The sequence below is a fragment of the Fusarium oxysporum genome, chromosome 1 (genome assembly GCF_000149955.1).
Source record: "Fusarium oxysporum f. sp. lycopersici 4287 chromosome 1, whole genome shotgun sequence".
Lineage (NCBI taxonomy): Eukaryota > Fungi > Ascomycota > Sordariomycetes > Hypocreales > Nectriaceae > Fusarium > Fusarium oxysporum.
The window spans coordinates 1,669,564-1,696,544 of NC_030986.1; the positions used below are offsets into that span (position 1 = coordinate 1,669,564).

Below are 26,981 nucleotides of genomic sequence, written 5' to 3' on the forward strand. Positions count from 1 at the left end.
ACTACACAGTGCACACACTTACAACTTTTTATCTGTACCTATCAAAGTCTCGAAAGCTCTTTAAGTGGTGAACAAAACTCCTTTCACAATGTCGTTTTCATTTGGTTTCGCCGGTGACGACATCTCCGATGATGAGCAGACTCCATCTGTCGTCAAGCCTACGGCAGCTGCTGCAGCCACCACCAGCGCATTTCCCGTCCCAGGAAAGCCTCAGCTCCCACCAACTGTTCACCAACTGTCTGATTTGCTTGCTCAGCTACCGTCAAAGATCGCTTATAGCCTCCTAGATGTGACACTCGATGATGGAACTACTATTCAGCTACCGCGGAGAGAGTTATGGGACGTGAGGGTGCAGCTGATGGCCGAGGAGGAAGACGTTGCTGGCGCTCAGTCTGAAGGCTTGGGAAGCCATGATGTGAAAACGGGTGTTTATGAGGGCGGTTTTAAAAGCTGGGAGAGCAGTGTCGATTTAGTTAAGGTACTGGCTGTGAATAAGGTCACCTCAGCACTGGAACAAAAGGGTTTTCGAGTCATGGAGGTATGTGAAATAAATTATACTTGCAACTTGATATATCTAACCCTAGACCAAACAGCTTGGATGCGGTACAGCACTACCATCTTTGGCAGTCTTCCAATGGGCCATGGCCTCAGCATCCGAAAAAAAGCCTCTGTCTCTTATCATGGCGGACTATAACCCTTCAGTTCTCCAGCTCGTCACTTTGCCCAACTTCATCCTTTCATGGGCCCTTAACAACCCTCAGGTACCTGTTCTTCGAGAAGCTTTCTCAATTGAGGGTGAGGTTGAGCTAGGCCCCGATGTTCTCGCCGCCTTCGAACAATCACTCAAGGAAGCGAGCGTCACTCTCTCCTTTGTGTCTGGCGCTTGGTCACAGGAATTCGTCGATCTCATATACGCTCTGCCTTCAGGCCATGATCAAGAAATGAGCACGCTGCTTCTCGGTGCAGAAACAATCTACTCCCCATTTGCCCTCCAGGCCTTCCTCGAAACCCTCTTCTTAATACTGGAAAAAGAGAAGAAGACTGATGGAAACGAAGCGGCTGCTCTTGTAGGAGCAAAACGCCTATACTTTGGGGTCGGTGGTTCACTGGATGACTTTATTGACAAAGCACGTCAGAAAGGGGCCCGAGTGGAACAGCTCAGAGAAGAGGAAGAAGGGGTCGAAGGGGTGTTGTTCAGTGCGTTCTTTGGGCCGACATAGGCATATTGAATCCAAAGTAAATCATCAAATCCCGAGCGGGTTTAAGTAATGCGTGCATTTTCAGCTTCTGCGCTCGAGTACCAGAAACTATACTGCTCAAAGTAACATGGATATATTATATGCCTTTCCCAAACGCCACTTTTAACCCAAATGCTTTTATCTACAAGTACTGAGCACCTCAGTTGGGATATGGTACGTAAAGCTCACCAGTTTCAGGGCCTTCCTACTTGCCCTTCTTTTGTAGCTTTTCTCTACACTTAGGGCAGTACCATGTCCCGTTGGGCTCGCTCTTGAGATCGACGCATGACCAGTGAAACCACTCATACGGACAATTGTCGTTGTCGCACGCGACCATGTCCCCGTAGCTCACATTATGGCAAAGGCAATACTTCTTGTCGTCGCCACCCTCTTCGTCGTCATCATCAGCTTCTCCTATAATATCATCTCCGTCAACATCCTTACCATCGGCCACGGGCGTACCTCTTGACCGACCGTCGGCGCCATCTTCGTCCTCTCCACTGCCACTGTCGACATCCGAAAGTTCACTATCATTCGTTGGCGCAGGCGAGTTTCGATTTGAGGCTTTCTTAACCCGCGAAAGATTCGACTTGTTGGTAGGCTTCTTCCGTATTCCACCCGTAGGCGTACCTCGACGACCGCTCATTGTTCCTGTTGACTTCACAGACCCGGTTCTTGGGCCTGCACTACCTGCCCTCGCAAGACCAGACCCTCCGATGGCACCGCCCTTAGGGGTGCCGGGTCCAAGTGATGAGTGTCTTGCCAAACCGCTTGATGTAGTTGGTATAGTCCCCAAAGCAGGGTTCACCCGAGCGACGCGCTTTGTCGCGGGTCCTGCAGAACCTTCTCTTTGTCGATTCAGAATCATGCTGGCTGCGGGTGTTGCCGGAGCAGACGCTGCGTGCTGCTGAGACTGTGCGTGACGAACATTAGGGTGGTTGGGAAGTCGAGCAAGTGCGGGATTTGAAGAGGTTTGTGCAGCGGCAAGAGGAGTCGAGGGACCAGCCGCAGTGGTCATATGACTTGCTGGGTTTATGGCCCGGATCGAAGGGGCAGTATGATTTGCAGCGCTCGGTCGAAGTAATGAGGGGACTTCGTCAGGATCGGTAAAGCCAGGTTCGGCTCGGTCGTAAAGCAACTTGATTTGGCTGTCCAGGTTTTTGAGATGCTTGTCTACTATGATCTGCATCTTCTGGCACAATTCGATCTTTTCTTTCGATAGTTGGTCGGCTTGCGCAAAACTGTCGCGGACTTGTTTTCGAAGAAGGTCTTCCTTAGGGTTTGGCTCATGGCTTCCGTTTGTCTTGATCCATTTCTGTATCTTCCCGTCCCGGTCCTCGATCGTACGTAAGCACTCGGAGTATTGACGATCTTTATCGGCGACCTCTTCTTGTATGAAGCGGATCTCTTCGGGGAGGTTTTGGACGCGGTTAATCCAGTCGTCGAGGATCAAGCCAGGGTCGAGGGCTTCGGCTTGAGGCATCCTCTTGACGAAGTCGATAGACAAGTCGTCTCTAGGCATGATTGTTAACGATAAGAAGGTCGAGCAATACTAGCTAAGAGAAAAATGCGATAACGTCGAAGCCTGATGCCCGAGACCCGTGCGACAGTGCAAACGAATGCGCAGCAATATGCGGCAAGACCAGCATAGATGGGAGATGGAAAGAAAGAAAAGATTGATGACAATGCAGATGAAAAGTATCGATCTGATGATGGCTGGTTGGCTTGATGTAGACAAGGCAGGACAAGGGCGAGGGTCTAGAAAATCAAAGTGGTCCAATAGCCTGACGGATACGAATCCCGAAGCCAAATGGTAGAGGAAAGAGCAGGGCAGTAATTGTTACCAGCAACCTGCAAGGCAAGGCAAGGCGAAGCGAAGGCAAAGGCAAAGGCAAAGGTAAAGGCAATGCTTTGGGTCAAAATCAAGCAAGTCCAAAGAAGAACGCGGAGAGCAACTCGACATGAATGACTCGGGCTCGGCTCACCTCGATACCCACTTGCTCGCTTGTCCTTTCTTTTGACTTGAGAGTAGTGGAAGTCGCGGTGCTCTGCTCTGCTCTGCCGGAATTAAAAGCAGCAGCCGCGAATGTGTTCTCTTGGGGGTGCTCTATTTGAAAAGGCTGGACAGGCAGAATTAGGATGTATGAAGGGAAAAGGTGGAGGCGTTTCTGGTGTAAGTTCTGAGAGTTGGGGAACCTACGGAGTACTAAGGCCTGTTCCACGGGTTGTTTCTCACAGCCACTTAGGTATCGAAGCCACAGTTCAAATTCGTACTATGACCGTTCTGGCATGGGCCAAGATGCACTAAGAGATAGAAGCTGCAGGTTGGTTCCTGGAGACTTTCCCTAAGCCAAGGTATTTTTAAGTGTCTTGTGTCTCAAAACTCACACGGAGCCTCAGTAGCTGCACTGAAAGGGACCTGGCTATACTTCCCCCAGCCTCGAGAGACCATCCACACAACCTGAGGTAACAGTGGAGCCTCCCGCGCAATTGCCAACCGCTTGCATTTGTGCATTTTCGACTCTTGAGATCTGGAGCTATCTATTTCACCAACTACATTAACCATACCACACATCTCAAACACCCAAACTTTCGTCAAAAATCATCACTTGAAGAGCTTTGCAGCCGTCTCATACTATCTGCTGTGTTATCGGTATCTTACAGCCACACTATTATCATTATTTGGCATCAGATACGCGGCAACGACTTATTCAAGTCACTATTCGTCTGGGCTACTGCTCGATACATCTCACATCCATATCAAAGCACCTCTTTTCTTGTACTCCAACTATGGACATAGACTCCTATAGGTACCGGGTGCCTAAACCCAACTACCTTCCCCATATTGCAGACGAGGATCGTGATAACTCGGTTGTTGAGGAGTTCTCCAATCAACCGCTGGGGCTGGCTAGTGAGATGGACAATGCTAAATTCTACAACAAGTGCAAGCGTCTGGCTGAAGAGTCTGGTATCACAAAACCCAAAGGTTACAATGTTTCCTTCCACTGCAATCCGGACATTGAGAAGCATCATTTTGGAGTCACTCATCCTATGAAACCTTGGCGATTAACTCTGTCCAAGAGTCTCATCTACTCTTACGGAATGTCATTCGCAATGGATAATTACATCTCCAGAGCCGCCACATATGAGGAGCTTGCAGAATTTCATTCTTCTGACTATCTAGATTTCCTTGGTACTGTACTTCCTGAGCCAGTACCTCGGGATCTCGAGAACCAGGGGGTTGACCTCAAGTTCAACCTTGGTGGTTCTGATTGTCCCCTCTTTGATGGCCTTTTCAACTACTGTTCGTTATCAGCCGGTGGATCTCTTGACGCGGCCAGGAAGATTTGCTCCAAGCAGTCTGATATCGCCATTTCCTGGGGTGGCGGTCTTCATCATGCCAAGAGGTCTGAAGCGTCTGGATTTTGTTATATCAACGACATCGTGATCGCCATCCTTGAACTCCTTCGATACTATCCGCGAGTATTATACATCGACATCGATGTGCACCATGGAGACGGTGTGGAAGAAGCCTTTTTTTCAACGGACAGAGTCATGACAGTCTCTTTTCACAAATATGACCCGAATAACTTCTTCCCGGGCACTGGCGCTCTCGATGACAACGGCCCTAAGAGCGAGCATAATCCGGGCGCTCACCATGCTTTCAACGTACCATTGAACGACGGTATCACTGATGAGCAATACGATCATTTATTTAACACTGTAATTGGCAAGATTGTGGAGAAATTCCGACCGGGTGCAATCGCTTTGCAATGCGGTGCGGATTCTTTGGCCGGCGATCGTCTGGGCCGCTTCAATCTCCAAGTTCAGGGTCACGGCGCCTGTGTCAAGTTCTGCAAAGAAATGGGCATCCCCATGATCCTCTTTGGAGGCGGCGGCTACACTCCCAGGAACGTGGCGAGGGCATGGACTTACGAGACGAGTATTGCTATCAATGCCCAAGACAAGATCAACCCCATTCTTCCAGAGCATGCCCCATGGCGTGATCACTTCCGGCAGGATACCCTCTTCCCTACTCTGGAACAAATCCTGGGCGAACCACGAGTGAATCGGAATCCCCCGAAGCGACTACAGGAGATTGTGCAACATGTTACGGAACAACTCCGGTTTGTGGAAGCAGCACCAAGCGTTCAGCTCCAGACAATACCGCCAGATCTTGGTGCCATTAGAGACGATGTTGAGGAACGGCTGAAGGAGGAAAACGAAGAGAGACGCGACGAGGTCCGGAAAGCCCGAGAAGCTGCAATTGGAACCGCCATGCAGCTTTGAATCACGGAGTACTTCTCAACGTCAGAATGTTAATAGTGTAATGATTTATTGTCATAGTGATTCGAGGACCACTTTCATTTCTCCGATAAAGCTCGAGCCAGGTTCGGAACAAAATATCAACTCCGGAGTAAGCTTATTTGAGCCCGTCAAAGCTGAGCTGAAAAGATCACCTGAAGGCCTTGTCTGTTGAAGATCATCACGACAAGGGCATTTCAAACAAGGATGTAATTAATCTCCTGCTGGAGAGGGTTTCGCTCTCGACCCACTATCTCACCTCTGGCCTTACCACATTCAGCACTTTGGAACTTTCGTCCCTTGTTATTTATGGCTACTGAATAAGCCATTAGAAAATCATGCCCAGAAGACGACTGTGTCAGTGCATGATGGTTGTGTTTTTTTTTTTTTTTTTTGTTGCATCATGTTCCACAGAATCCTTCCGTGCTCATCTCACCCAGCAGGCATCTTGAAGCGACCAGCTCATCCTTTGAGCATGGGATAAGGTGCCAAGGTATGATATGATATTGATGACAGCGAGTGGAATAGCAGTAGAGTCAAGTTAGAGTATAATATACAGCTTGATTGTTTTGCAACTTTTTACATTACGGAGTTGTATGGTCATAATCATTCCACGCAGGGACTTCTTCAACTCATCAAAGTCCACATACATTTCCTAATTCAAGAATTCGTCGCCAACTGCTCATTCCAATACCCCCTGGGACCTTTGTAGCAATAACTTCTCTGTTTCAACACTTGGTTTCTCTTCTTGAAATACAAGATTGGTAACCATGGTTACCTTCAGTCGAATTGCCCTTACTGTTCTGGCTGTTGGTGGCTCTGTAAGCGCTCGTCGTAGAGACGAATGTCGGATTGCTAATCATGTCAAGGCCGTAGAGGCAAAGCCTGCTGCCGCGGCTTCTTCAACCTTGTTTGAGCTCTCCGATTTTAAGCCCGGCGTGGAATGGGAAATTGTCCTACACCAGCCTATTAAGCACGATACCGTTGCCGATTTGATCCCGTCCAAAGCCAAAGTCTGGGACATTGATATGGGACATGGCCGCGATTATCCAGAGATGATTCCCCTGCTCAAGGTAATGCGCGATTGTTCCAAGTCCAAATAACATGGCAGTATACTAATTCTTCATACAGGGTGCTGGAAAGTTCGTGATCTGCTACTTCAACGCCGGAGCTCTTCAGTCATGGGACAAGGATATCAAACAATTTCCCAAGGCCGTTATTGGTCATTCCTTGGCCTATCCTTATGACAGTGAGGAGTGGTACCTCGACATCCGTGACTCAACTGTGCTCAAGCTTCAAAAAGCACGCCTTGACGTTGCTGCAAATATTGGATGCGATGCAGTGGACCCTGACAACGTCGACGCTTGGCAGCAAGATGGCGAGGACCCTACAGGCTTCAAACTGAAGCCATCCGACTACACTAAATACCTCAAGAATCTCGCAGAGTACGCCCACTCAATCAAGACCAAGGATGGTAACCGTCTTCTCGTGGGCCAGAAGAATGCACCCGAAATTGCTGAGGACCTTGTCTCAACCCTTGACTTCGCTGTTCTCGAGTCCTGCCGCGGCACTACGGATCCTGACGAGGAGAACTGGCCATTCTGTGAGGACTTCCAAACCTACATCGACGCTGGCAAGCCCGTACTCCAGATAGAGTATCCTCCTTCTGTTGAGAAAACCGGTAAACTCAGCTCGTCCGACAATACATACTACTGCACCCCCAAGGACGAGGATAAGAGTTTCAGCAAAATCTTGAAGTGGGCTTCTGCTCAACTTGACGGCTGGGGTCAGTTCTGTGGCGAGGATCCTTTCCGCACTCCTGTCATCAATGAGTAGAGCCATTCATGGACAAGAAGGTTTTCATATACATACATATTAGACTGTTGGTCTCTGTATGCTTAGAGTGGTGCAATACTGCTTAATGAAATCCGCCGCTACTTTTAACCTGACTCTCATGGACGCCAGATTCTAGACTTCTATCGCCATATACCGTATTGGTTTATTTAATCATGTTTTTGTCCATTCTGGTGACTTTCTTTACATGCTGAAGCAGCCAGTTCAGAGTCATCCTACGCTATTTGCGTGCTTCTAGCCTTGGGGCGTTAAGCTCCGCCCACCCGCATTTCCATATTTCTACGTATTTCTTCCTCTGAAAAGCCAGCAATGAGCACTGGGCTTCCCTCATGATGCATTTCCGTATAATATATTACTGGCTATTATGTGTGTCAAGGAAGAGAAGTTGGACAACCTGACGAATCAGCAGGAGCCGTATAGCTATGTCCAGTGACAAGTCAACGCGTGAGAATAATCCATTCCATATCAGCTTCTACAAAAGCATCCCTGGCAATGGAATCCATTGATCCTACAGCCTCCCACCCACCCATGCTCCATTACCAGCATATCGTGGAAAGTAGAGGCCACTATACTCACAGACACTCCATAGAATCCCTCACGTGCAAGGTTTTGTTACTCACCATCCTCAGATTTCTAGCCAGTGACTCGCACGCATTAAGTTCAGAGAACAGCAAATTGAAGAAACCTATTTCAGTGGCGGAAATTGTTCCATGTTTAGGTAAACAGGGATCACGCTTTTTTGTGCATTTCTTCCTACATTTGGGCTATATATAATGCTTACTGAAAATGTCGCTGCCAACTGCTTCTTTGTGACCCGTTATTGATGTTTTGTCAAGTCGCATCCAAGCATGATGATTATGGTCTGTGGTTCTAGATACACTTTTCGAAGATGGCGACCTTCAAATACAATGTTGGAACTTACAAGATCCCCTTTTTTGCACTATCCTTGGGAACGCTTTCCTGAGATCAAGAATGAGCAATAGTAGTTAATCGCTAACCAATACTCAGCATAGTGAAAAGAAAGTTGAGTATAGTCATGAAATTGTTACCACGTCACTGGGCAATGCCAGCTCTGGCTTTCTGGTGCATCTTTCGAAGCTGAGCTGCCACAAACACCACAAGTGCAACACCAATAACAAGACCTATGACAAGAAGCATAATATCAACGGGTACTGGGTTACCGTTGAAGGTCTCGTGGAACAAAACATCCAGGCCAGATTGCGAGAAGTTTAACAAGCCGGAGAGACAGATAATGAGGCCATACACAGTTCCAAAGGTTCGGAAACCAAATACCTTTGCACTGTAGTCGGACACAGCAGTGTAATAAAATGGGCGGTACAAGACAAAGAGGACAATACCAGTGTATGCTGCCCACTCAAAGGGTAGGACACCCAAGATACCAATGAGCGTGCCACATGCAACGAGTGTCGATAGCACAAGAACAGTGCTGACATGGTCGAGCGCTGTTCCGATGAAGGGAATCGCAAATATTCCACCTGCTGGCAAGGCTACGTCGAAGAAAGTATTGATCCTTACAGCACGATCGTGGTCGCCGAAGATGGCTTCATACTGCGGTCGTATGGTCGCGACGAAGAAGTTGATGCGTGTCATTTGAACAACAGTGAAAAGGCAGATGAGGATGAACCAAGGAGAGCGGATTTGATCTAGCACGGTGCGGTCATGGAGGACTCCCCAGACACCTGATGCAGCATGCTGTCTTTCCTTGGCCTCGACTTGATCATCACCCTTGGACGAACCTAAGAGGTTCTCGATATCATGTACAACAGCTTCGCGCCTTTCCCTCTCTTCACGACGCTCATCGCGGAGCAGAGCTGTATGCTCATCAATCTCCTGCTGCGTGCTCGATGTCGAGTGCACAACAATGTTTTCATCCGCTTCAGCAGCCTGGTCGACAAGCTCGCCGACAGTCTTGTAAGACTGTCCAGGCATGACAACAATCTGACTGACGAATATCACAGCAGGGACAATCAAGTAGACGAGGAAGAATTTGCGCACGGTGAAGCTACCCTCTGTGGCATTGTAGATCAGACGATAAACGAGGAACAATGCACTCGAAGAGTCGAAAGCGCCGGTCAAGAGCGCGAGAATGAGACCTGAGTGTCGCGGGAAGGCATTGGAGAGCTGAAATGACGAGATGTATGTGAATGGACCACCGAGGGCGAGGAACAAGTATCCGGGGAGAAGACCGTCGAAAGGTAGAGATCCAGCATATGCCATAAGTAATGTGCCTATCGTTAGGAAGAGACATCCAAACAAGCCACATACACGAGGACCAAAATGGTCGAGAATTGCGCCAACAGGAAGTGCTGCAACGTTTGTCCCAACAGCAGCGACTGTGAACATCAGGTTAAGCCTGATTTCGACGCATGTGTCCTGAGGATCATCAGAGATAGCGTTTGTATCGCTAGTTGGGCTTTGATAGTGGCTGAGCTTGCATACATCAGAATATGCACCTTCAAGCTTTAGGACTGGCTTGATGGCAGCATAGCCAAAGACTAAACAGTGTTAGCAACTTATCATGGATGACAAGGTTTTGATAAGAGACTTGCCTATGCCCGCAGCGAAGAGACAGTGTACAACTGCGGCACCAATCTGGACTAGATTCACTTGTTAGTATAGGTTTCTTATCTACACATCCATTGATAAGTGAAAACTCACGCAATCGCTTCCACTGAGGAACCTCAAATGCCCCAACAGTCTGGGCATGTTGCTCATCTGGCCTCAACGAAGCCGTTTCGAAGTCCTGAGGAACAGGATTGAAAGTCAAGCGTCGGACGCGCAAACTCGCATCACTTCCTCTCCTCTCAATCGAAGCGCCATGACCAGGCGGAGCGGTCAACGTCTCGATGCTTTGAACACGGTTCAGCGACATGCTCGGTGTGCCGAAGTTTGGAAGAACCGGAAGTGAGTGAGGTGGGAGAATCTGACTGCTGTCACTTACAATGAGCAGGCTGTCTGAGATAGGTATTTAAATGGGCTCCAGGTAAAATATATAATGTGGAGTCAATGACGATGAAAACATGGGATCGTGATGCGCCACCAGACGGCAACCTGCAGTAATGCGCCTTTAGCGGCAATAATTAGCTGTGTTTTTTTATCTTTATCAATTTCCAGTATCAAAACATGACTGGTTTTGTCACTAAACAGATACAACGCTGGGCTGCAGCCAAGCCAACATCCTCATATCAACCTCCATCGTTACAGTTGTCGTTTCGCTGTTGCGCCCGGCGTCTTGTACTCTCAACGGTATTCTTAGAGACTGTCTAGGCAACACCAGTTGGCCAGAAATGGCAGCTTACTATTGAGTATTAGAGGCCTGTCAAGATGTATCCCTACCCTCCGTGATCTAAGATGACGCACGTAGCGGCACACGAGTAGACGCATCCATAACCAGGATTGGTTCCGATCAAGGGTCACATGCAGCAGCAGTGCGGCAACATGCTACATTGTGGTTGGCAGAGGTTCGAATAAGGTGGTGAACGAATGTGGCGTCTGGGGAACAAGGCGTTCCCTAACTTACACCATCACGGAACGGGACTATTCTATCCCGTCCAACGACCATTCATTCATCGAACATGGATGTCGATGAAAGAGCAGTCTGTCACCTCACAATTCCAAAAAAGGGCTACCAAAGGAGCTTAATTATCATACTTAAAAGACACTACACACTATCCAAATCACAGACATTACATAGACAAGCTAAGCTCAAAGAGGGACATTTCTATTCCAGGACCCAACGACGTTGACCACTTGATCTCATTGCTGTCCGGAGACATTCTTCCATCGCCATCTCTTCGGTCAGGGGTATAAAACACCTTGAGGGCTCCTCCCAATGCAAAATTGACAATCGCTGGCTGCATTCGTCTGTCGCCAACAATGGCTCAGGGCATTATTGTTCCGTGAGGAGTCCAATGTAAGAAACGGGCCAAAATGCAATATATGGAGTACTTGCTGACATAAGAAAATAAAGTAAAACAAATACTGTTAGAAAAGGACGCTGAGAACAAGACAAGCGAGTAGATCGGCAGTCGAAACGTTCTTAGGTCCTTACTCATCCAGCGTATCCAAGAGATTCAACCCGGCTCAAGAAATGGGAGGAAGCCTGCTCATGCCAGCCGTCGCGCACCTCATCGATATGATCAACTCAGGCCCAACAGCTTGCGCTCGTCCGTGGCCCGCGGCCGAAAGGTCCCAAGCTCTGTCACCCAGAATATTGACAAGAAGTTCCAAAAACGCACATCCTACTTGACTCTGTCAAGTAACATTCTTTTAATAGTATCGGACAGTAATCTTCTGGCCCTCGGCAGCAGCAGTCTACGAATAAATGTTAGTATTTCGCCGATATCACAGGAGGACAAGGATAACTTACGGTGCAGCCAGTTCCCTCGCTCCACTGGCCGTTGACGTAGGAGCATTTCTTGTTGCCACCCTTGATCTCAATGTTGAAGTCAAGGAGGGCAGTGCTGGTTGGCGAGTTCTGGAAAATGGAGACAAAGGTCATGCCGTTCTTCATGCCAACACCGAGAACAACTGGTGCCCAGTTACCGGCATCCTTGCCCTTGGAGCTGTCCCAAACACAAGCCTCCTCGACAGTGTAGCCCTTCTTGTTGACGTAGTACTGGGCTGAGGTGCCTACACCGTCCCAGACGTAGTACTTGTCCTGGTTGGGGTTGCATACAGCGACGCTGCTACCAGGCTCAGCGACAGCAGGGACAACCATGTTCTCAGTTCCGGGGTAGTCAGTTCGGCAAGTCACAACCTGCTCGTCGAGGTCGTTTTGAATAGTGACACCACCGACACCAGGTTCGCAAAGAGTGTCGTAACCGTCACGGGTCAGTTCGAGCTTGCCGTCCTTGTTGCAGTAGAGTCCACCAATAGACTCACGCTCGGAACCTTGAGCAGCGGGCCACTGGGTCTTCTGGTAGCCAACGGGGCAAGCGTAGGAGCACATAGCACCGGGCTTGCAACCGTCGCCAGAGATGGCAGTGTCAATCTGGTAGATCAGCTTGGACGCGAAGCTGAAGTCAGGGCAGTACTGAATGCCAGACCAGCCACCAAGGTTCAGCCAGTCGAGGGCAACAGCACCATACTCCGAGGGGAACTCGCTGCAGTCGATAGTACCGCTCTCAAACGTCTTGTCAACACCAGTAGCGCCGCTGGAGCCACTGTAGCTGGAGCTGGAGCCACTGGTCTTGGGCTTGGAAGACTTAGGCTTGGAGGCCTTGGATTGAGTGGCGGCTGGGGCCGAGTAGACAGGCTTGGGCACTGCGGTAGTAGCAGCGGCAGTCTTAGACTCGTAGAATTGAGCGCCCACCTCCTTCTTGGGCTGAGAAACCTTCGCGGGCTGAGCAGCACTGGTCGCAGGAGCTGCGGGTGCATCGTAGGTAGGGTTGGACTCGCCAACAATTACGAGGCTACCTCCATCGAGACCAGCCTTGGCGGCGTGAATGTCGATCTCCTCTCCGCCGAGCTCATAAACGGTCTCGGTGGCGGCGACAACGTACTCGGTGATAACATCAGGGTCACGCTTCTCGACCTTGGAGCCAGCATGACGGCGAGCGTGCATGTGCTGGTGCTGGTGATGCTGGGCGGTAGCACCGGCGGCGAGCGTAGCCGCAAGGGTGTAAGTGATGAGGTTCTTCATGGTAACGGTGCAACCTATAGATCTAGTTCAACCTTGTGATTAGCCTTCAACCTTTTAACTGTTGCTATGAGACGATTCCACAGCGCGTGGCCATAGAAGGAGAGCCGATGAGACACGAGTTTGCGCCGCGCATCATTTGAACATGTAGACGTGCAAAGCGTCCCGTTGTCGAGTTTGCTGTCGCTTCAGTTGATCAGGCCTGAGGTACTTCGTCTGTCCTGGCTAATGTTGCTTTCCTCTCCCAACATAATTCTTCTTGCGACTCCATCATCGCACATGGCCCGTTCCGCCAATAATTTCCCTCGGTTTGCCCTTGGTATTTTTTCGAGTTCCGCAGGCGATTTTCGTTGTGTTTGTGATGGTTGTTATTGCTCCATGAATTGGTATGACTTGAATCTCGTCTCTGCCACATCGGCCTCGTCTCCAATCGCCACTATTTTCCCTTCTTTGCGAATCGACTAACCTTTTATTGTCTTTTAAAGAATGTTGTGTTTTTGAAAGTATAATCCAATCCCCTCGAGTAAGTGAGCGACTGCTGTAAAAGCGAACGTGATGAGGCAAGAAGCCGGGAAAAACAAAAACAGTTAATAAATGAGTGTGGGAGAGAGTGAGTAAAGATGAAACTCTCAGTTGGCAAGGAAGGAGCACACGAGGAAAGCAAGAGGAACAAAGCGCCTGGGGTTGACGGAGACGAAAGGGGATAAGAATGAAAAGAGGTCCAGCGTCTTGCCCAGGATTGGGGAGGGACCAGGGACTGGGGGAGTTAGGGGAGGCCTAGAAGGGGGGCGGACTAAGGTAAGGAGCATGAGCAGGGGGTGTTGATTAAGTCCAAGAAGAAGACCGCCCAGAAACCAGGATTAGGCGGACCTCAGCAAGAGATTGACATCCGAAAAAGCTGGCCCCCATCGATGAATGCGCACCCGGCGACGATGAGGTCTGGGACGCAAACAGGCCCTAGAACGTATCATCAAGTGAGACATGACACTAAGAAAAATACCAGAAGCGGGTTTTTTTTTCTGCCTCAATCAGTCTAGCATCAGTTCCAGAGTCAACACGCATATGCTAGGTCATGATATCTTGGGCTACCTTGGTCAAGGGAGTTCCTATTTCGCAAAGTATTCAAGGGGTGACCGACTTCCAAGTCCAGGGGAGGCCGGGAGATTCACATAAGGAGGGGAAGACGCCAATGAGACCAACAACAGTCCAGGGGATGCTAGCAGGAAATCGTCTAGAAACCAACGCAGGACTACCAACTAGTTACCTGGTAATCTGAACGAATTCATGACAGGCCATCGGCCATCAACTGCTGTTGATCCTGCTCAAGTGTTGTCTGCCAGGAACAGGGGAAATTACACCTTTTTTGGTTTGGTGGGTAACCTTCACAGACCCATCTCCGTGCCTCTAGTTGGCTAGCATTGTCCCCTGTTCTGGTCCATCGCATGTCCCTCCCCTGTTCCTGTTGGACAATGCCCCTCAGGCACAGTGCAGGCGCAGCATCTGGGAAAAAACACACACCTGCCAAAACAAATCGCATTTCCGTCCTCATTACCTAAATAGCGCTCGCCTGACAATGGACAACGAAAGTGAATCAATGCGCGCATGGTTAACTATCAGCCAATAAGGTCTTTGTGCCAGTACTTTGGAACATCCCTCATATTAAAAGCGATCGACATTTCCCCCTTTCCTTTGTTCGCTTGCGCATGAGAACGGTCAACGACAATCGATCAATCCTCTGTTCTTGGTCCCTTGGCCCGTTGCTGGTTACATATGCGCCTACGTACCACTCCAAGAACTGCGGATATACGCATTGTCATCCACGCCCATGCAATTTGCCTACCCGCTGTTGTCGTCGTCATGGCATAAATTGCGATGAACAGATCCCCGTGTCCTCGGTTGTTGGATCCGCAGGTAGCTGCCTACCAACTTACAAGGAGAACAGGGGAATCATACCGCTACTCCCACAGCAACCGACCCATTTCAGTAGAGGGCCGCTATACGGTACTTCGTACAATAGCGCGCCTACGTACCACTGAACCCAGCACAAGACCCCATTTCCGCCGTCTGATCACAACTAAGCAACTTCTTAGCTTCGGGTCGGCCTTGGCTTTGGTTAGCTATGGCTCAGTCTTCATCCGCGTGTTCAATTCGTTCAACACGGATCAGATCTAACCTCTGAATCCTTTGGATAGGTCTGTGAAGATCGAAAGGCTACGAAGCGAGTCTCGTAATTGACTGAGCATTTCTTCAGTCTCAATACAGACATTTGCTACCTACCTTACCACACAGCCGGTCAGACCATCCTTCGCGAGTTATGTTATCGAGCCTAGGTGCCTACCTTGGTAGGCATTGGCCTCTGTGGAGCTACGTTCCGCACTTGCAGTACAGTGCATGTGCTGCTGTGCTAGCCTAAAGCCTCAGCTGCATTTCACTTTCGGGTACCTGGCACTAATCTTCTAAATCTGTTGCCCTCGGGCTCTAGATCAGAGAGACCCTTCAGAACTCTCTTTGGAGTGACCGTTAGCCGTTTCATAATGAGGCCTAGCGGTAAAGCCAATCATGACGCCGAGTTTTACGAGCACACTCTCATCTCGATTGATAGCCGCCAACAACAACCCATGGATCTCCGGTTAGTAGGATCTCCCTCTTGCCAGCTTTTAATTCCAATATTGCTCGACATCCACGCATCCATCTGGTTGGTTGCTGGTTTAATGAGGTCCAAGGCTATTACTTGCAAATCAACAACCAAGCTCGTTCAAAGACATCCAATGTCGTGATGCTCGGTTCGTGACTGAATGCGTCTTGTCTGGCTTTGATCCACCGAGCGTCAGAATTAGATCGGCATTGCCGCGTCTTGTTAATTCCCTGACTGCCTCAATAATTCCTCATCCTGGTATTCGCCAAGCGAAGTCTGGCTGGATGCGAAAATACCAGTTGATGGTGTCCAATCGACAACGCCTCGGCAAATACTTAATCTTGCTTCCTTGCTCGAGTCAGCGCTGTCTCTCCTGACGCTTCTCAGAGCGGATCGTGCCAGACTTACAGCAGCCCCCCACTCTGTTGGGTCTGACTACGAAGGTTATCTTTCTTAATCCTTTCTTCTTTGTCTTCCTGGTGTTTCTAAAACGGTGAAGCCCCCTTTTGGACAAGCCAGCCCAAGCCTTGGCATTCTTGTCTCTCTTCTTTTCTGGTTTTGCAAACGCAACCAGCTTGTTTAGAGCTTAGACTAACATTCTCCTTTTCTTTCTCTCCACTTTTTGTCTGCTTCCCCTTGCATTGGCTTTCGGGTCTTTCATCGGCTGGATATTGTCGGTTCGGCGGCACACGTCAGCACCTAATTTCGTCCTCTCCCAAAGATATTGTTCACTCGCTGACCGCCGCCATATGGTTTCGTCTTGTTACAGTGGCTGGATGTGTCTGTGTAGAGAAGGATACTCGTGTCCCTACGGGTCAGTAACAGTTGATCCGATATCAAAATATTCAAGAATAAGCTAAGTACGATGCCCCTGCTGGTACAAGCTTCAGGATTAGGTCCATCTTTCAATGGGCATTCTTTGACACAAGTGCCTAGGTATCTTCCGTTCTGTGGCCCGGACCTCGGAGAGCAAGGAAACTTCAGACCTTGATAGAATATGCCAAACTTGATTCATCAAATAATCCCCTAAACTTACACCAGCTTGTCTGGATTTTTTTTTTTTTTTTTTTTTTTTTTTTTTTTTAAAAAAAAAAATTTAAAAAAATAAAATATAAAATATAAAATAAAATAAAAATTTATCACTTATTGTTACAGTCCTCAGTTTTCTTCCCTCCCCTAGCCGGACCGCCTTGGAGCGTCTTAAACGCCGCTCTTCGATACCACACCACCCTTAGTGCCTCGATCCAACTAATAGGAGCTATTTAGATGGATTCTGTACGACTTTGGTACAGGCTGTCACGTCCCTTGAATATGTTTCACAACATTGACATTGTCCATATATCAGGGCTTCTTTCACTGACGAGTCTTCATAGTCCTTCCAGCCCACTGACATGTCTATTTTCGTCTTACATTTTGGCCGGTGGCCATGAAGTCGTGCCTTGTTGAACTCTGTCTGCAGTACAGACCTTTCAACCAAAGTAGCACATATCGAATACGAATGATCTTGCATGAAGTTGATATCTGTTGTGATCTGTAAGACGGTGTGTCCGCTTTCATGGTTATTCTGGAAATAATCTGATTGCCATCTTGCATTGGTATCATATCGGAGCTGAGACTTTCGCGTTTCTTAATGGCATTCATCACTTGTTTGCTTTGTATACTTGTGGCTCTTCTTTTAATTTGGTCCTATTGGCTTGGAGCAGATGTCTACCTTCTTGGTTACATGACACGCTTCATATGACGTGGAGCTGCATTCCACTGTGGTGAGTAGTCTCAGGTAACTTGAGACCAGTTACCATGTGTTGATGTGCAAGGTGCAGTTCAAGATTTCCAGGCCAAGCCACTACAAATGTCTGGAATACAATGGTTGCACATATCTTAGATATAGGCCAGAGACTCGGGAAGTGGTCTGAAGTTTGAAGCAGAGAATGTCCATTCAATTGGAATAACGCCCTTGAGTGTCTGCGTTTGTAAATGCAAATAGAGTCACCCACCACGTAATATTGTGTACTGCCCTGGATATACTTAATACGACTTCTAACCATGCACGAATGATTCAAAGCACCATTTCAATTCTGTTTCTCTTGTTTGGCACTGCCTACCCTAAGCCTCGTTGTCATCGTATTGAGGTCGACACTGGTCATCTAACTCCTATTGAAATTCCGCAGTCCTGTGTCTGTAGCAATCTCATACCTACTCCATATGCGTCTCTGTTCAAATGTGTCTTGGAAAACTCAAAACTACCGAAATGCAAACCATGTGCCGGCAGTGTTGCAATATCACTTGCATCAAGAGACAGAACACAATCGTCGAATCACCTGAGCCAAATAGCAATACAATATCTCAGTCAGACATCTAATTAAACCACGAGTCAGCATAAGAATGCGGTTGCGATCTAGGTGTCAAGATGCCCGATGGTGCTCGTCATGGGAAAGATAAAAAACCTCACCTGAGACAACTTGCAACAGCCAGGAGCCTAGGACAACGGCCCTGCGAATGAACATGACAATGAAAGCCTGGAACTCGTGACGGGATGACCCAACGACGAAAAGAATATATCTGGAATGACCATTGTTACCATTGGTTCATCCTGGCGATGGCACGCAATGACTCAGATTCGTGTTGGATGGAATGAAGTCTTAGGGCCTGACTTGCATCACGACTAAACCACCTTTCAAGCAGACCACATCTGACTGATCTGCAGGATTGATGAAGCCCGAAGGGTTCATTCGTAGAGAGCAAAAATTCTGGTAACACGCATGCCAGACACGCCTTAGACTCGGTGCAACTGGATATGTAGGGATTGCAGACATGTAGCAATTATTAGTCCATATCACCTAGTAACCCCTAAACCAGGAAAAGCATTACAGAGCCGGGGAAACCTCACTTGAAGGCCACTGTTCACGCACGCTGGATATCTGTCGAGGCGGCTGTTGACTACTGCGCTGGTTGAGATAACAATACCCAGGTTTAGCATGCTCGGCTATACACAAACACTTGAGATCTGTATGAAACGGGACCGAGTAGGGTAACCAGAAATAACAATCGTAATTCACCCCATCACGTTCTTGTCGAAGTAGCAAAGACCACACGCAGCTTTCAGAAGGGACGCCTGCAGTAATTACACCAGCAGAACGTGATATGCTTGTTGTCTGACCACTTACCAGCTGAAAGGAAGATGCAGTGCCCAATCGGTTCAATTGCATGGGTTTCTCACCAAATCGATGGGGCTGAGGCGTTTACACCGGGTATAACAAGGCAGTTTTTGGGGAAACGTTTTGACATGGGACTGTGTCGAAGGGTTCAGGAAAGTCATCGCGGCCCAGATGGCATCGGGACATCAGTTTGTGCCGATATGAATCTGTGTGTGCCAAGGCCAGAGTGCCGGGACTGTATAGGAAAGCTGGATGACGAACTTGAAAACTGGCGGAACTAACCTGACGGTACACCATTATTTGCTCTTTCAACAAGTCCTTACGGGGGTAAATGCCCTTAAGATGAAATCATGAATATCACTCAATATTGGTTCAGCAACAAATCGAAAATCATTGAACAGAAAATAGCCTTGCAAGCGCCGAACAAGTTCAGTTGTTTCCGGTGAAGCGAACCTGATTGTCTCACAGCCACAACAGCAAGTGGGCGGTTTAATGTGATCACTGTGACGTTGACGGTGAATCAAGCCGCTAGAGACTCGAGAATTGGGGAATACTGGTGAGATCAGCGCATACTCTCCAGCCTTCCGAGCCACGTTGATGTCGTGCTAAACCGCATGAACTTGACCACTGACTTGTTGCTTGATATTGATTGAAAACGTGATCTGATATGAGCTAGGTAAGCTACTAATAAGGAGGATATCATTACGATGGGCATAACTTGCAAGCATCATGATATGCTGCTCTATAACGTCAAATTGCAGGGCTTTTGCTGACAAGATTAATCTGCACAAGGGTGGCGTACATTATGGCATATTGCTGGAGGGTACCGAGTACGGATACCGTAAATTGACAAAATCCTCAATAAGTCTTCCAGGTTTTGAGCATCCTATCAGCCTCTCCAACGAGCTTTGGAAGTCTAGGGGGAGCACAGGAAAAGAATCAGTGACGACAGGCGTGGCGGAGTAAAAGGCTGGATGTTAGAAATGCTAGGATCAGCCACACCACTATACAATCATGTACCAGCTAGTGGCAGGGTTTTCTGGACTTTCTAGGCTTTCTCACACACACACCAACGCCGAGCATCATAGTGGTGCCACAGTTGTATTTTGAGCATGGTTCATGGATCTGAGGTCCATTTACGAGGCGTTTGATCGCACCGCCACCTTTTGGTTCACCTGAGGGAAGTTAAGTTGAGCAAGGATTGGTTCAGCTTCGTTGCCCCCAGTCCCCTGAACCGATGCTACCTGGGTACCGTGGCTTAGGGAAACAAAACAGAGGTTGAAGACAAGCCTTCAGCTGGGGCGTTTCGATAGATTGAGACTGTAGGTTCATTTGGCGTGTGCTCCAAAAGGTAAGCAAACAACAAGAGTACTACAAACCAAAAGGGTTGGTGATTGTGATTTATTTGCCCTCGTCTCGTTTCTCCGTGCAATAATCGAATGTTATAATAAGCCCAGACAGAGTGGGCGGCAGCAAGTCTTCATCACTGTTCCTATGTCTCTTGTTCCTTGTTCCTTTTCTCGCCTTCTAGTCAACTCGATCCGCCTCTCAACCTACGATAGAGCAGTGACATGCCGCTTACTACGGTAGCTTGTGGAACCTGTTTGCCTTGTCAATTTGGAGAACCTGAAGGTAATCAGTGGGTCGTCTGGAGGCTAGATATACCGATACTCTCGACGCAAGTACCGGCAAGCCCTTTAGTATGCGAAGTGTCATAAAGAAGAACGATGCCAGAAGCAACTGTCGTCATCTCCCGCTCAGCGTGGAAGGTGTGCATCTTCCCGTCTGCCCTCCGTCTTGCGGGGACATGCGATTGACTGCAGTAAGATGGTATATATATGCGCCTCGGGCGGCCCCGTCAGAGGCTGAGATCTCGACATCCAGTTTCGCAAAGCAAGGGCTGTGCTGAGGTGTAGGGTCAAAAGAGGAGAGAAGAGTGTCAAAGAGGCGGTTCGCCAATAGAACAGTAAATCACTGTCGATGATGACTCCATTGGGATCGCGATTGCAAGATGCAGGCAAATCATCCACTCCAGTTGGACGGTGGTGGATGTCTTGGCTGGCTGACCAAATGATGGATGTTTCCTCAGCAGGGAATAGCGGTACCTGACGTCAAAGTACCTTGAAACGAAAATCAGTCACTTTCAGTTAGACCTTTCCCCAGCACGTTTCTAGCCCGCCGCTTCATACCAGAAACGTATTCGCATCACCCACTTCTGTCCGCTTTGGCGTTCTTCGGGCTTTCACTTTGGGTTGTAGTCATCTTCCGCTCCGGGGCGTTCCCCAACCAGGCGCGCGTTTCCCCTTTCCCTATGTTTCCACTGGTTTTCGCGTCGCTGGCGTGTTTTGTTGGCTTCCCGAGGCGAGACACCGTCGCCAATATATCTCGTTATTTATCTCTGTGAATGATCGTCGCGTGAAATAATTGTGTTTCAGGTACCTAATCAGCTTGTTTTAATGCAAGCCTTGCGGCTAATGCTAGGTCGGAGCTGCATAGTGCTTTCCCAAACCAATAAAGAAAACATTCGTGACGGGACAAGTTAAGGTAAGGAAGGTGACAGGGTACATTGAACCTAAGGTACCTACCAGGTTTCTGGCACGATCCCACCTGAGAGACAGGACAGGCCTTTTTGGAAGGAACCAGCCCGGCAGCTGTCAACAATCCACTGACAAACGCCCACACACTCTTTCCCTCTTACGTACCCCACTCATTCAACCCGCCAGGCTAGTTATCCAATCAGAGAAGGTTCTTACCCACTTGCCCACTTTCAGAGGCCCTCACTATCGCTCATCGCCCGTCTTCGCCTCGCATCTCTCTCATCGGCCGCCTTGTTCACTTTCTTTCTCTACGTCTCCTTGCACAACTCTCCTTCAGTGCTACATCGTCATTACTGTCAACCATTCTCACGGATACATTGGCTCATTGTCATTTCCCCAGAATACTTGCCTTAAATCGTCCTTTCTGCACGCTACTGTATTGCCGGTTCTCGAGCCTCAATTCTGTTTGTTGCATTCCTCGTTTAAGCCACCCACTGCCCACAGCGTAAACCCGCCCACCCAGTACTTGCTTCTTCCTTCACTCGCCTCTCTGCCTTGACCCGGGGGGAAAATATCAGCTCTCGCCACGTCTCCAGCCACACATTAATCCATCTCGCCCCGATATGTGCCTTTGGCCCAAGGCTGTTGCGACATCGAAACCTCGAAATTGATCGCATGCTGGATCAGATTTGCATTTGATTATTCCAATTCTCTGCTTTCCATCTGCCTCTATGGCATCGGACGCTTCCGCCTTTACCGCGATCGACCCCCCGCCCGCAACGCGCGCAGAGGCGACCCCTCCTGCTATCATCCCTTCAGACGACGCTGCTATCAGATTGCTCAAACGGCCTCGTTCACCTTCACCTTCATCGCCGCGCTCTCTCGTCGCGCAGTCGCAGGGACTCTTGGGTCTTGGATCCCCGGCCAAGTCTGCCCGTTTGGCACTCGCGTCGAGTATTTCTCCGACGCCTTTGACCGCGGCAGCTGCCCTCGAGGACGAGCGCCGACGACGCGAAGTTGACGATCAAGACGACGGGATACGGGCCCCAGCACCCACGAGCGACAATCCTAGCCACCGAGTTCTAACTTCCCTCATGTCTGGAGCTGTTCAGGCTATGAGCCGCCCTGCTGACGCGCCTCAGCTAGCACCAACAGCTGCCATGGACCCATCTCCAAAGGCCTCAAACCCCGTGTCGCTGGCGCAAACCGCGACAAGTCAGGTTGAAGAGCATGGCGCACCAAGTCCACAGAGCACCAACAGCCTTGTTGGCGTCCCCGTCACCGAGAGTCCGACTCCAATGGAAGTGGATGTACCTAAAATTGATCAGCAGCAGCATCAACAGTCCTCACAGCAAGTAGTCGGGCAGGAAGAGAGGCATCAGCCTGGATCCCTATCGTACCCTGGCTCTCTTCAGGCTACGGGTAACCTGACAGAAACACCAACTCGAGGCATGAGCTTTCCGATGCCCACCCCAGGCCAGACATCTCCCACATCATCTGGGTCAAAGAAGCACAAATGTCCCTACTGCAATACTGAGTTTACACGCCATCACAACCTCAAGAGCCATTTGTTGACGCATAGCCAAGAGAAACCATACGTATGCACGGAATGCCAGATGCGTTTCCGCCGTCTGCACGACCTCAAGCGTCACGGTAAACTGCACACTGGTGAGAAGCCTCACGTTTGTCCCAAGTGTGACCGAAAATTCGCTCGTGGCGATGCGCTTGCTCGTCACTCTAAGGGTGCTGGTGGCTGTGCTGGGCGACGATCCAGCATGGGTAGTTTCGTTGACGACAACGATATTGAGACCAGTCTTGGCGAAGCTGATGAATCGGCCATGTCTGGACTTGCATACGATAACCCCGAGGAAGATGAACTGAGACGTCAAAGTTTACCAAGCATCACCGCCCAGCATGTTGCAGGAGCACAAGTTGATGGCTACGGCACCCATGCTCGGGACATATCCACCACCTGGTGCTCGATCTTGGACTGGGGGACTTTTACTCTCTCCAATGTTAACCAAAACCAGGCAAATTCCAACTCTTCTCAGCCTGTCGCCAACACATTGCGGGCACAATTCTACTGCGGGAATCCGCATCCCGTTGCGGCCGCCAATGCGAACATGTATTCTCAGACTGGTATTACAGAGTCTCCAAAACCATTGAGCCTCGGGGTGCAAGGACATGACTCCAATAACTTGGGCGCCAGCGCTCTCCTAGCTTGACCCAGCAGCTGCAGCAGGCGCAGTTTGGACGCCGGGCATCGGATTTACAGTCGCCGCACAACTCACAATCCCGGCGCAAGCTTCCCGGTTTGTCGCATCCTGAGTTCGCGGCGCCCGGGTCAACCGGCTTCTCTCACACCCGGAGCGGGAGTGGCGCGCAGTCTATCAACGACAGCGGAAACATGTTTGCTCAGAGTGATCCGAGTGTGTGGGCGTATGTTCAGGCGCTAGAGGAGAAAGTCAAGGCGCTCACAGACAAGGTTTCGACTCTGGACCATGTCGTTGCAGACTTGAAACAACAGATGGAAACACGCGATGCCGCCGCGGCGGCTGTCGCCAAAGTATAAAACAGCGCTGCATTACACTCATTCCTGAGTGCTTCCGTATTGCGCCACTATATCACAAAGTACACTGAGACGACCTTCGTTTTTTGCCTTGAGAAGTATTTGGCATGGTGCTCAGGGAGGCGTTTATGGGACATGGGAACATGCTTTTTTTGTTTTTCCTTTTCTGTTTCTGTGGAAGGTAGGGACCTCCACGCTAAAAGAACGGGGCACGGTCTAGTCATGATTATCCCATCATTATTTCATGTAACATATATTGTTGTTTTGTCCAGATAGTGTGCCTCGTGGCAGCAAGGATCCATGCGCTAGTACAGGTGTCAAAGAGTTGTATTGTGCAGAGTGGAAGCTTTGTATATAGAGAGTCTATCTCGTCGAGGACCACAAGCTGTTACTAGAGTGAACCTGGCAAGTGATTAAGTTCTGTCATCGTTTGCGGTATGTAGAGGATGTGTTGCTTGCTGTTGGTGGCTTGCCGAGGCTCATATGGAATTTGATGATTCCCGACGGATAGCAGGGCGCTGACTGGGGAATAATTAATTGGGGACTCTGAGACACAGTACAGTTGACACCAGATATTTCCTACACACTTAGGAATATGGATTAAAGCCATTAATAATTTACGACTATGCTCACAAAACACTAGTTATAATTGTGAAAGCAAGGCTCAAGTCAAGCACACGTTGAATCATGCTAAAAAGAAATAGGTAGGTATCTATCAAACCTTGAGTTACCTAAGGACTGTCTAAATTGTGTAAAGGAGCGGCAAGTGGAGATTTGGACATACTTCCCTCCCCCTGGCCAGATCAAGATCGAAGCTTCTGATTTCACGTGTCAAACATGACCTAAGGTTGGTGCGACGTCATCACTGGCACTTAGCTTTTTGCATAATACAAACACGAAAGCGGCTCAGGTCCACCCTTTCCGTAAGACGATATCATGGCGGCTAATGCTCGTGTCATAGTCGCCGACTGAAAATTTCCGTTCTCTTTCTCTCTTTCGGCATTGCCAATATATACCCTTCTTCCTATATCAATTTCTGATGTGACTGTGCGTGTGACCAGCAGTTTCTCGTGCAACTCCCAACATCCCCAAGTCCACTGGCTATCCCTCCGCCCCAGGATCTTACTTTATCACGACACAGCAACATCCGAGCTGCTCTGTGTATCATGTCGAACCCTGTGGTTGACAGTGATGTTCCCCTCATTAACGGTAAGCCAATTCATTCATGTGCCGTTGATTTGTGCCACCTTTGGGCCCTTCATACGCGCGTTGCGTCGTAAAGCAGGCAAATGGTGATGTAATAGCTTGATTGCCGATACATTGTGTTGATGGGTTTAACCTCGTTGATTCACGACTTTCCCAGAGACTTACTAACATAATTCAAAGGGGCCCATCCTTCTAATGCAATTGAAAAAGTGACAACAATTCCTAATCCGGAAAACGAGCATCCGGTCGAGCCGCCGTCCCAATCGCAGAATGGAGAGGCTGTTGAAGCTGTATGTATTAAGCCCTCCGTCTTCAAATCATCAAAGAACCTGTATTAATCTCTGTGAACAGAGAGATCCGGAGCGCCCACAGCTGCCTGACCGTGATTTCGAGTCGAGCATCTCTACCAGCAATGCCGACTTTGACGATCTGATGCTTTCTACAAATGGTACGCCTGATGGCAAGTTGAATGGAGGAGCCCCGAGCGGGACTCCCAATGGTACTGGAAAGAGCTATGCAGCAGCAGCTACTGAGGCGGACGAGAGAGATGGCAAAGAAGAAGATTCAAACAACGGTGAAAAGAGTTACGCCGACGTTGTCGCTGACAGAGACGCGGATAACACCAGCAGACATGATCAATGGTCCTATCCCAAGCTCCCCATTACCGCTCAACCTAAAAATATCAAGACGGGGAGCTGGCGTGCCGGAGGCATTCGTTTCGCGCCATTGCGAGTGCCCATGAGGCGACGGCTACAGACTGCAGCAGTCTTGTTTCATTGCATGTCTATTGCCACATTTGTCTCAGCCTTTTGGTTGATCTGCGCCAATCCGCTCGCTTGGCCTATCATTATAATTTACCTGATCCATCTTGCCCTTTCAACTGCAGGAACTAACGGTAACCTGACCTACCGCTCAGAATGGGTACGAAGCCTCAAGCTCTGGAAGCTCTTCACTGGATACTTCCCCATGAAGCTGCACAAGACGCACGAACTACCGACCGATAGAAAATACATACTTGGTTACCATCCACATGGCATCATTTCCCATGGAGGCTTCGCCCCCTTTGGCACTAATGCTCTTGGGTTTCGCGAACTGTTCCCTGGAATCACCAACACACTCCTCACTCTCGATTCCAACTTCCGTCTCCCCTTCTACCGCGATTATATCATGCTTCACGGTCTCCAGTCAGTCTCTAAGGAGTCGATATGGAATCTTCTCTCAAAGGGTGGTCCTAGCAATGATGGCCGAGGCCGCGCTGTTACTATTGTTGTCGGCGGTGCCCGCGAATCGCTCGAGGCCCAACCAGGAAGCCTTCGCTTGATCCTCAGGAGCCGAAAAGGGTTTGTCAAGATGGCACTTCGTACCGGAGCCGATCTAGTTCCTGTTATCGGATTTGGCGAAAACGATCTCTACGACCAGCTGAGCCCTAAGACACACCCCCTTGTACACCGAATCCAGATGATATTTCTCAAGGTTTTCAAGTTTACCGTGCCAGCTCTCCACGGCCGTGGTGTGCTCAATTACGATGTTGGTCTCATGCCTTACCGTCGACCCGTTAACATTGTTATCGGACGGCCGATCCGAGTTGACAAGGCCCATGGACCTCAACCAGGTCAGCAGGACATCGATGAGCTGCATGAACGTTATGTTCAGGAAATTGAGAAGTTGTGGGATGCATACAAGGATCATTTTGCTGCCGATCGCAAGGCCGAGATGGAAATCTTTGCCTAAATTTTCTCTTATGTGTTGTAAAATGCTTGGGATGCTTATATATTGGTTGTCAGATTGACAACGACAGGAGTTGTTCACATGGTACAGGC

General features: G+C 49.1%; 11 protein-coding genes across 13 annotated transcripts; 6 read left to right on the forward strand and 5 right to left on the reverse strand.

Annotated features, from left to right (window-relative positions):
• Positions 1-15: 15 nt before the first annotated feature.
• FOXG_00025 (uncharacterized protein) lies at positions 16-3,429 on the forward strand. 2 transcript variants are annotated; one of them, XM_018376061.1, is made up of 3 exons: positions 16-538; positions 594-1,834; positions 1,905-3,429. In XM_018376061.1, exons 1-2 carry the CDS (start codon positions 89-91, stop codon positions 1,218-1,220), a joined length of 1,077 nt encoding a protein of 358 aa, XP_018231567.1. In that variant the 5' UTR covers positions 16-88; the 3' UTR covers positions 1,221-1,834; positions 1,905-3,429. The 2 variants fall into 2 exon arrangements, with proteins under 2 accessions (XP_018231567.1, XP_018231566.1); XM_018376060.1 differs by having other exon boundaries at positions 594-3,429.
• Positions 530-3,440, reverse strand: FOXG_00026 (uncharacterized protein). The gene is made up of 2 exons (XM_018376062.1): positions 3,224-3,440; positions 530-2,752 (listed from the first exon to the last, which is right to left on the reverse strand). Exon 2 carries the CDS (start codon positions 2,719-2,721, stop codon positions 1,444-1,446), a length of 1,278 nt encoding a protein of 425 aa, XP_018231568.1. The 5' UTR covers positions 2,722-2,752; positions 3,224-3,440; the 3' UTR covers positions 530-1,443.
• Positions 3,441-3,734: 294 nt separating this feature from the next.
• FOXG_00027 (histone deacetylase HOS2) lies at positions 3,735-5,973 on the forward strand. The gene has a single exon (XM_018376063.1). The coding sequence runs from the start codon at positions 4,029-4,031 to the stop codon at positions 5,526-5,528; it is 1,500 nt and encodes a 499-aa protein (XP_018231569.1). The 5' UTR covers positions 3,735-4,028; the 3' UTR covers positions 5,529-5,973.
• A 250-nt stretch (positions 5,974-6,223) lies between these two features.
• On the forward strand, positions 6,224-7,548 carry FOXG_00028 (uncharacterized protein). The gene is made up of 3 exons (XM_018376064.1): positions 6,224-6,364; positions 6,413-6,616; positions 6,675-7,548. Exons 1-3 carry the CDS (start codon positions 6,314-6,316, stop codon positions 7,377-7,379), a joined length of 960 nt encoding a protein of 319 aa, XP_018231570.1. The 5' UTR covers positions 6,224-6,313; the 3' UTR covers positions 7,380-7,548.
• A 544-nt stretch (positions 7,549-8,092) lies between these two features.
• FOXG_00029 (uncharacterized protein) lies at positions 8,093-10,363 on the reverse strand. The gene is made up of 3 exons (XM_018376065.1): positions 10,077-10,363; positions 9,968-10,015; positions 8,093-9,913 (listed from the first exon to the last, which is right to left on the reverse strand). The coding sequence occupies exons 1-3, from the start codon at positions 10,288-10,290 to the stop codon at positions 8,451-8,453; spliced, it is 1,725 nt and encodes a 574-aa protein (XP_018231571.1). The 5' UTR covers positions 10,291-10,363; the 3' UTR covers positions 8,093-8,450.
• A 631-nt stretch (positions 10,364-10,994) lies between these two features.
• Positions 10,995-13,914, reverse strand: FOXG_00030 (murein transglycosylase). Its single transcript, XM_018376066.1, has 3 exons — positions 13,526-13,914; positions 11,788-13,084; positions 10,995-11,732 (listed from the first exon to the last, which is right to left on the reverse strand). The coding sequence occupies exons 2-3, from the start codon at positions 13,060-13,062 to the stop codon at positions 11,688-11,690; spliced, it is 1,320 nt and encodes a 439-aa protein (XP_018231572.1). The 5' UTR covers positions 13,063-13,084; positions 13,526-13,914; the 3' UTR covers positions 10,995-11,687.
• Positions 13,915-14,605: 691 nt separating this feature from the next.
• FOXG_17785 (uncharacterized protein) lies at positions 14,606-16,746 on the forward strand. Its single transcript, XM_018397768.1, has 2 exons — positions 14,606-16,554; positions 16,631-16,746. Exon 1 carries the CDS (start codon positions 14,763-14,765, stop codon positions 15,093-15,095), a length of 333 nt encoding a protein of 110 aa, XP_018231573.1. The 5' UTR covers positions 14,606-14,762; the 3' UTR covers positions 15,096-16,554; positions 16,631-16,746.
• A 1,350-nt stretch (positions 16,747-18,096) lies between these two features.
• On the reverse strand, positions 18,097-18,198 carry FOXG_17786 (uncharacterized protein; the record flags this gene model as incomplete). The annotated part of the gene is made up of 1 exon (XM_018397769.1): positions 18,097-18,198. One exon carries the CDS (start codon positions 18,196-18,198, stop codon positions 18,097-18,099), a length of 102 nt encoding a protein of 33 aa, XP_018231574.1.
• Positions 18,199-18,558: 360 nt separating this feature from the next.
• Positions 18,559-18,900, reverse strand: FOXG_17787 (uncharacterized protein; the record flags this gene model as incomplete). Its single annotated transcript, XM_018397770.1, has 1 exon — positions 18,559-18,900. The coding sequence occupies one exon, from the start codon at positions 18,898-18,900 to the stop codon at positions 18,559-18,561; it is 342 nt and encodes a 113-aa protein (XP_018231575.1).
• Positions 18,901-19,426: 526 nt separating this feature from the next.
• On the forward strand, positions 19,427-24,631 carry FOXG_00031 (uncharacterized protein). 2 transcript variants are annotated; one of them, XM_018376068.1, is made up of 3 exons: positions 19,506-20,618; positions 20,677-20,679; positions 20,734-24,631. In XM_018376068.1, the coding sequence occupies exon 3, from the start codon at positions 22,118-22,120 to the stop codon at positions 23,609-23,611; it is 1,494 nt and encodes a 497-aa protein (XP_018231577.1). In that variant the 5' UTR covers positions 19,506-20,618; positions 20,677-20,679; positions 20,734-22,117; the 3' UTR covers positions 23,612-24,631. The 2 variants fall into 2 exon arrangements, with proteins under 2 accessions (XP_018231576.1, XP_018231577.1); XM_018376067.1 differs by having other exon boundaries at positions 19,427-20,618; positions 20,677-24,631.
• A 490-nt stretch (positions 24,632-25,121) lies between these two features.
• On the forward strand, positions 25,122-26,892 carry FOXG_00032 (uncharacterized protein; the record flags this gene model as incomplete). Its single annotated transcript, XM_018376069.1, has 3 exons — positions 25,122-25,164; positions 25,342-25,451; positions 25,513-26,892. The coding sequence occupies 3 exons, from the start codon at positions 25,122-25,124 to the stop codon at positions 26,890-26,892; spliced, it is 1,533 nt and encodes a 510-aa protein (XP_018231578.1).
• Between the last annotated feature and the right edge of the window lie 89 nt (positions 26,893-26,981).

Coding starts and splice junctions, on each gene's coding strand:
- FOXG_00031 (XM_018376067.1), top strand. CDS start 22,118: ATGGCATCGGACGCTTCCGCCTTTACCGCGATCGACCCCCCGCCCGCA.
- FOXG_17785 (XM_018397768.1), top strand. CDS start 14,763: ATGAGAACGGTCAACGACAATCGATCAATCCTCTGTTCTTGGTCCCTT.
- FOXG_00025 (XM_018376060.1), top strand. CDS start 89: ATGTCGTTTTCATTTGGTTTCGCCGGTGACGACATCTCCGATGATGAG. Junction 539..593: donor AGGGTTTTCGAGTCATGGAG/GTATGTGAAATA, acceptor TAGACCAAACAG/CTTGGATGCGGTACAGCACT.
- FOXG_00030 (XM_018376066.1), bottom strand. CDS start 13,062: ATGAAGAACCTCATCACTTACACCCTTGCGGCTACGCTCGCCGCCGGT. Junction 11,733..11,787: donor GCGAGGGAACTGGCTGCACC/GTAAGTTATCCT, acceptor ATTTATTCGTAG/ACTGCTGCTGCCGAGGGCCA.
- FOXG_00027 (XM_018376063.1), top strand. CDS start 4,029: ATGGACATAGACTCCTATAGGTACCGGGTGCCTAAACCCAACTACCTT.
- FOXG_00029 (XM_018376065.1), bottom strand. CDS start 10,290: ATGTCGCTGAACCGTGTTCAAAGCATCGAGACGTTGACCGCTCCGCCT. Junction 10,016..10,076: donor TCCTCAGTGGAAGCGATTGC/GTGAGTTTTCAC, acceptor AAGTGAATCTAG/TCCAGATTGGTGCCGCAGTT. Junction 9,914..9,967: donor TCTCTTCGCTGCGGGCATAG/GCAAGTCTCTTA, acceptor AACACTGTTTAG/TCTTTGGCTATGCTGCCATC.
- FOXG_00026 (XM_018376062.1), bottom strand. CDS start 2,721: ATGCCTCAAGCCGAAGCCCTCGACCCTGGCTTGATCCTCGACGACTGG.
- FOXG_00028 (XM_018376064.1), top strand. CDS start 6,314: ATGGTTACCTTCAGTCGAATTGCCCTTACTGTTCTGGCTGTTGGTGGC. Junction 6,365..6,412: donor TTCTGGCTGTTGGTGGCTCT/GTAAGCGCTCGT, acceptor AATCATGTCAAG/GCCGTAGAGGCAAAGCCTGC. Junction 6,617..6,674: donor AGATGATTCCCCTGCTCAAG/GTAATGCGCGAT, acceptor TTCTTCATACAG/GGTGCTGGAAAGTTCGTGAT.